A 7,578-nucleotide genomic window follows, 5' to 3' on the forward strand; every position below is an offset into this window, starting at 1 on the left:
TGGAGCTGGCTGGGGCCAAGCCTATTTTACTCTCAGGCTTGGACACAGCACTATAGGCAGTGCTAATAGCAACCTTGCTAACTGCCTCTCTGTTTGAAGATAACAGTATTGTTTTGAAGATTTATCTTGGCCACTGATGACAAACGTTTGTGTAAAGTGTTTTGGTTACTTACCTATATGGAGATGAGAGCTGAGACATACTGTTTTTCATCAACTCTGGTTTTGTTTTGAGGTATTTGTATTGGTGACTTGGAGTACAGACTGAATGGAAGTTGGCTCCCAATATAAGCGCCAATAAAAGTGACTTGTAGCATGAACTATAAAACTGACTCTTTTGAATTTTTGTTTTCATGCTTTACCAATGAACATTGAGCCCAGCAGGACTTCCAACTTTATGGAAGCACGTCAAGTGTGAGTATTTGTGTGCTTGGACCGGAGCCTACCTTATCCACAGGCGCCGGCTCGTCCACAATTGGTATCAGGAGTGGGATAGAGCGCCTCCTGCTGGACATTTGAAGAATTGTTGGAAAAAAAAATTTTTTTTGATATTATTGGAGGAAAAAAAAAATAAGGTTTTTGGAGGAAAAAAAAAAAAAAAAAAAGTTTTTGGACTTTGGCTAATTTGTTTTGTTAGCTGGTTGTTTTAGTTTATTGTTTTGGTTCCTGTCCGGGTGTGCCCAGTATCCAGAGTCTTCCGACAGGGAGTACAGAGGGAACACGCGGCCGGAAGGATCCAAGTGTACCGGTGGTGAACCTGAGTCGGAGAAGGACCTCAGCACTGATAAGAGGACAAAAACGCAGTAAGCGACTGGGGGCCAAGGAGGCCTAAAAACAAAAGGCGTAGACTCACCTTTCTCTCTGGTAAGGTACTTGACCAGGGGGGGGTGAGGGAGATTGGCTACCTCAGTAAAAAGTATCGCGCTTGGGTTGGTCTTTCTCTTTGTTTCTGTTTCAGGCCGGGGAGAAGATGGACCAGCAACAACTGATGGCGTTCCTGGCAGCGGAGAGACAGAAACAAAGCGAGGACTTGCAGGCTGTCTTGAAAACCAATCAAGAACTTTGGTACAGATCCCAGGAGCTGTCTCGCCGTCAACATGATGAGATGGTACTGGCCATGGGGGAGCAAACCAAGGTACTTTCGCAAATTTTGCAAAGACCCCCGCCAGCTACGGGTAGTGACTCAGGACTGAGTGCCATTCATCAAACCACAGGAGCAGCTACCCCCCTCTCGTTGGTAAATCTGTGTAAGATAACTCCAGCCGATGCGCCGGATGAATTCCTGGTCGCATTCGAGAGGGTAGCTACTGCTGCTGGTTGGCCTCAGGGTCAGTGGGCTGTTAGGCTGCTACCCTGTTTAGCGGGAGAAACTCTGTCTGCTTTTCAGACATTAGCCCCTGAATTGGCGAATGACTACCTGGCAGTAAAAAATCATATATTAGAATATCTGGGGTATACGCCTGAACATTACCGTCAGCGTTTTAGGGCGACGGTAATGCAGGATAAGGAGAGGCCCAAAGCGCTTGTCCAGAAATTAACCAAACTGGCAGAGAGGTGGCTTGGCCCATGGTTGGGGAACCCCAGAGCATTAGTGTTGGAGGTGATACGTGAGCAGTTTCTGCAGTCCGCCCCGAAGAACCTGCGAGGATGGGTGCAAAGACAGGGCTGTAAAACTCTAGGCCAAACCCTTGAGGTGGCAGAGGCCTATATTGATGCTCAGGGTGCCTATGAGGAGGAACGTATTACTGTGCCTCTGATGCGTGGAAAGGGGAAGGTTGACAGGGAACAAGGCTTCCAAAGTAGAACCACAGAACTCCCTAAGGCCAAGGAACCCCAGCAGAAAGAAACACTTAGGTGTTATCGCTGCGGGAAAGCAGGCCATATCCAAAGGACCTGTAGGGTTACCAGGGATCTGATGATAACCCGAGGACAGGCTGCTAGGATTCCTAAGGAGTACAGGGTAAAGGTCTTAGTAGCGAACAAACAGATAACAGCACTGGTGGATACGGGGGCCGAGCAATCGGTGGTATCAGAACAGTTATGGAAACAGTTAGGGGGAAGCCCAAGCCCAGGACTGGAGAAGGTTCCCATAACATGTGTCCATGGGAAGTCCTATGAATACCCTCTCAAACAGTTGAACCTCCAGTATAAGGGAAAAAAAATGGAGTTGCCTGTGGCCGTGGTAGAAGCGGTACCCTACTCATTGATATTGGGTCGGGACTGGCTTGTACAGGCTCAGACAGGGGGGTTCAAGGGCTGTGAAAGACAGGGAGGATATGTGTGGGGAACTTCAGAGGATCGAGGAAGGGTGGTAGGAACTGCCCAGGCACGTGAATCACGAGCGCAGAAACCAAAGCAGTGGAAGCCTACAATTAGGTGGGTCCCACTGTCAGAGCAGGCCAGAGCTCCCACACGGGCATACCTTAGAGCTGCAGGTTATGACCTATATGCGGCTCATGACCAAGTTATCCCGGCTAGGGGAAGGGCCCTGATAAATACCGACATTCAAGTGTCGCCCCCGCCAGGTGCTTACCTTAGGGTGGCGCCAAGATCAGGGTTAGCATTAAAACACTCCATAGATGTGGCTGCGGGAGTAATCGACCCTGACTTTAGAGGGAACTTGGCAGTGGTACTGGTTAACCAGGGGGATACCGAATACAGTGTCCAACCCGGGGATCCCATCGCTCAGATGGTGTGCGAGCGAATTTGGCACGCCAGGTTGGAGCAACGGGTAAGGCTTCCAGATACAGAAAGGGGAGAACAGGGATTTGGGTCCACAGGGGTGAAGACACTGGAAATAGGAACACCCTCAGACTTAAGTCTCCACCCGAAGGAAGGGATTGAGACCGCTAAGCTGGCCTTCCTGGATGCTGAAATACTTAAATTAAGAGATGAGTTGACAGCAGCCAGAAAGGATTGGGAGGCCAAAGGGAAAGCTCAAGCAGTAACCAAGGATCAAGCTTGGGCGGATCAGGTGGACAGGAATAGGCAGCAGGCTAGGGATGAAAGCACTGCCCAATTCCAGAGGGAAGCGGAGAAACTGACTAACCTCATAGAACAGGTGAATTCCCAGCTCAAGGTGGTCCAAGAGCAAGTTAGGGAAAGTCAGACTCAACAACAAGTGATACAAAATAGTGTCAGGGAAATTAAGAATACTTGCGGTGAGCTAACCACCAGAACTGACACAACAGAAGGTTGGTTGGCGAAACAGAAACTGCAGGAAGAGCAAATAGAACAGCACGCTCAACATTTTGAAAACGTTCTGGATACATTTAAAGATATGGACCAGGACCTTGAGGAAGTGAGACAGCAGTTGGAAAACATGCAGAAAGGAGAATTGGGTGGTATAACCCAGGTGATAGCTGCATTGGCTCAGAGGGTGGATGGTTTGGAAGGGGCCAAGAGTCAGGTTGATGAGGCTTTAGGAAAACCATATCAGCCACCGATCTTGAGATGGCCCGAGGACTTTGAAGACCCCGATCCACCAACCTTAGAGCTAGCAAAAAAAGGTAATAAACCAAGGAAACGTTACTAACGTTAGGTCCTGTTTGCCCAGATGACATGGCCAGACTTAAGGACAATGTATGATGATGACCCTCTTTTCCTTAAATCAAAGGACGGTCATCATTTTTAGGGTGAGGGTATGTCACACCCCTAGCCTTAAAGCTCGGTTTGTGCCAGGCAGGGGTTTGTCTAAACCTATTACAACTGTCAGAAGAGCTGATCAATGTAGCAAGCCCGAGGGAAAGAATAGGGAAGATGGTTCATTTCCCTTTAATTCTCAGGTAGCTGAGCTCCAGGGTGTGAAAGATGCTGAATGTAATAGCCTGGAACAGCCTGAGAACACTCCCTCCTCTCCTGCCAACTCTCAGCTGCAAAAGCTGATTGCTGCTCCGGGGAGAGTTAGGAAAAAGCTGCAGGCTGGCCCTCCCCCTCAGAGAACTGGGCGTGCCCGGCTGAACGTAATAGAAGCTGCTCTGAGGGGAAGGAAGTCAGTCTGCCCTGAGCCTGCTCAGGAAGGAGGTATCCAGGATAATGCTCCTGATCCTCACAGCTCTGCTGATGTGGAAATGCTAGAGTTTGATACTGACCCTGAGACTAACCAGCCAGCAGAGCTTGAATTTATGGATTGCCAGGAATCTGCAGTTTGTCCTGAAGGTATGCCTATGGAAGAATAATAGGATACATGTTTGTGAAACTTTTGGGTTTTTTTTCTTCCAGCTCAGGTGAGCAAATTGTTTGGACTGCTTCACAGCAGCTGTTTGCAATTGAGGGAAGAAAGAGAGCAGTGCTGAACTTCTCCCTTTAGGGGAACTTTTGAAAAGGAAAAACGTTTTCCTTAATTGAAGAAATCTGCTCTGTTAAGTTTACTTTTGTGTTTGAATGCTGAAGAATGAGGAAGTAAGTCTGGGGAGAATCCACTGTACATCTGGATGGGATTGTGGGGCCATTTGGGCATTCTGTGTTAACAGATATTTTGGTGGATTCGCTTACTCCCCTCCCCCACCAACTCCTTTGGAGCTGGCTGGGGCCAAGCCTATTTTACTCTCAGGCTTGGACACAGCACTATAGGCAGTGCTAATAGCAACCTTGCTAACTGCCTCTCTGTTTGAAGATAACAGTATTGTTTTGAAGATTTATCTTGGCCACTGATGACAAACGTTTGTGTAAAGTGTTTTGGTTACTTACCTATATGGAGATGAGAGCTGAGACATACTGTTTTTCATCAACTCTGGTTTTGTTTTGAGGTATTTGTATTGGTGACTTGGAGTACAGACTGAATGGAAGTTGGCTCCCAATATAAGCGCCAATAAAAGTGACTTGTAGCATGAACTATAAAACTGACTCTTTTGAATTTTTGTTTTCATGCTTTACCAATGAACATTGAGCCCAGCAGGACTTCCAACTTTATGGAAGCACGTCAAGTGTGAGTATTTGTGTGCTTGGACCGGAGCCTACCTTATCCACAGGCGCCGGCTCGTCCACAACCCCCACCCGAAGGCCTGCACCCCCCCCCCCCCGAAGGCCTGTCCCACCCCCTTGTAGGCCTGTCCCCCCCTTGTAGGCCTGTCACCCCCTTGAAGGCCTGCACCCCCTTGAAGGCCTGCACCCCCTTGAAGGCCTGCACCCCCCCGAAGGCCTGTCCCCCCCTTGAAGGCCTGTCCCACCCCCCTTGTAGGCCTGTTCCCCCCCTTGAAGGCCTGCCTGTCCCCCCCTTGAAGGCCTGCACCCCCTTGAAGGTCTGCACCCCCCCGAAGGCCTGCACCCCCCCGAAGGCCTGTCCCACCCCCTTGTAGGCCTGTCCCACCCCCTTGTAGGCCTGTCACCCCCTTGAAGGCCTGCCTGCCTGTCCCCCCCTTGAAGGCCTGTCCCCCCCTTGAAGGCCTGCACCCCCTTGAAGGTCTGCACCCCCCCGAAGGCCTGCACCCCCCGAAGGCCTGTCCCTCCCTTGAAGGCCTGTCCCACCCCCTTGTAGGCCTGTCCCCCCCTTGAAGGCCTGCCTGCCCCCCCCTTGAAGGCCTGTCCCTCCCCCTTGAAGGCCTTCACCCCTTGAAGGTCTGCACCCCCCCGAAGGCCTGTCCCACCCCCTTGTAGGCCTGTCACCCCCTTGAAGGCCTGCCTGCCTGTCCCCCCCTTGAAGGCCTGCCCCCCCCTTGAAGGCCTGCACCCCCTTGAAGGTCTGCCCCCCCCCGAAGGCCTGCACCCCCCGAAGGCCTCTCCCTCCCTTGAAGGCCTGTCCCACCCCCTTGTAGGCCTGTCCCCCCCTTGAAGGCCTGCCTGCCCCCCCTTGAAGGCCTGCCTCCCCCCTTGAAGGCCTGCCTGTCCCCCCCCCTTGAAGGCCTGCCTGCCTGCCTGTCACCCCCTCCCCCTTGAAAGCCTGCCTGCCTGCCTGCCCGCCCGCCCCACCCTGAAGGCCTGATGCCCCGACCCACCCCGAAGGACCGCTCGCCCCCCTGGCCTCCCCGCACCACCTATGAAGCAGCTGCAGCAGGATCGCGACGTCAGAGGAGGGGGAGGAACCGCGGCGCAGGAAGCAGCGCCCAAGCAGCTCAGGGATCGCTGACATCGCGATCCTGCTGCGGGCTGCTTCACAGGTGGTGCAGGAAGGTCAGTGGGGCGAGCGGTCCTTCGGGGGTGGGGGGGACTGAACGGCAAGGCCGGGAGCACCCCCTCAGGGTTGGCACCCGGGGCGGACCGCCCCTCCTGCCCCCCCCTTGGTACGCCACTGCCCCCATTGCTGCATGCACCATGCCCATTTTTAAATTATATCTCAGCACCCAGATACCATTTTAGAATAAAGTGTCAGTTTTGAGAATTTATATCTGCTGTCTATATTTTGTACTATATTTGTCTATTTTTCTATAGTTGTTACTGAGGTGACATTGCATATTTTAAAGTCATCTACCTTGGCATCTTTAAAAAAAACCAAATATAAATGATAATTAGTATTTTCTCTGCGTACAGTGTGCTTTGTGGTTTTTTTTTTAATTTTGTGGTTACCATTATGTATTAATAAGATTATATTGTGTGTATATGAAAAATGGATGGAAGAAATTGCATCACAATTAGTATTATTATTATGGGAGTGGAATCAGGGGTGGAGTTAGGATGGGTCTGGGGTGGGGTTTGGGTGGGTTTTGAGGCAGAGTTTGGGCGGGGGTACTCGGTTGGTATTTGGTAGGCTTAGGGGGTACTTGGCTTGAAAAGGTTGAGAAACACTGCTCTACGCTGCTCCGATGGTCATGGAGTTCCTATAAGCATTGGAGCAGCGCAGAACATTCAGCGTGCTAGCTGGCACTAAAAACCTCTTCCGTGCTTTTGTAAAAGGAGGGGGTTTATCTTTTTTTTATGATTACGTATGTTTTTATTATAACCACAAAAAATAGGGAGGAATGGAGGGAAGTATAGTACAAAAATTCAAAAATATCACTCCAAAACAAAAGCACCACACAAGCCAAGAAAGCTAGCTTGTTACTTAAGCGACAGAAAAGCCTCAGACAAGCGGAGAAGTGCATAATAGCCACTTAGGCTATTAAGCAGAAAATAAATAAATTATTGAAAATTTTGCTTACTATTTCAATACTTTTTTTTTCATTAGAAAATAATGTCCTTGTATGGTTATATTCAAGGTATCAAGGTTTATTTAATTTAAAGAATTTGATTAATCGCCTAACACAGTTCTAATAATCTAGGCGATGTACAAAAGCATTAAAATGTGGGGGGAAATTACAACTTTAAAATATTCAATGAAACAAGGACAAGGGCAAAAAAAAAAACAGACCAACAGGAAACAAAAGAAAAAGGGGGGAGGGGGAGAACTACAATATATTCAGAAAAGATCACAATGAAGGAAAAAACGAAAGGGATGGTATGGTGATTATTCAGTGCTGCCAATACAGAGTCAGTGGAAAGGACCAAAATCCATGTCCTTGTTTGGCTTGCTTGAATTCAAATGATGCTTCGCTTATTATAAAAAATATGCTAATATTTCCCTTTTATAATTGCCCCCGTCCATTAATTCATCATGAATAACTGACCCCTTGCAATATGGCAGGAAGGAATGCATGGCTCTCTGTCATT

At 49.4% G+C, this 7,578-nt stretch overlaps 1 protein-coding gene across 1 annotated transcript; it reads left to right on the plus strand.

The window, feature by feature from the left end:
* Positions 1–944: 944 nt before the first annotated feature.
* On the plus strand, positions 945–3,555 carry LOC117366998. The gene has a single exon (XM_033959138.1). It carries the CDS (start codon positions 968–970, stop codon positions 3,530–3,532), a length of 2,565 nt encoding a protein of 854 aa, XP_033815029.1. The 5' UTR covers positions 945–967; the 3' UTR covers positions 3,533–3,555.
* The last annotated feature ends 4,023 nt before the right edge of the window (positions 3,556–7,578 follow it).

This window comes from Geotrypetes seraphini, chromosome 9 (assembly GCF_902459505.1).
Source record: "Geotrypetes seraphini chromosome 9, aGeoSer1.1, whole genome shotgun sequence".
In the NCBI taxonomy this organism is placed as follows: domain Eukaryota; kingdom Metazoa; phylum Chordata; class Amphibia; order Gymnophiona; family Dermophiidae; genus Geotrypetes; species Geotrypetes seraphini.

Coding starts and splice junctions, on each gene's coding strand:
- LOC117366998 (XM_033959138.1), top strand. CDS start 968: ATGGACCAGCAACAACTGATGGCGTTCCTGGCAGCGGAGAGACAGAAA.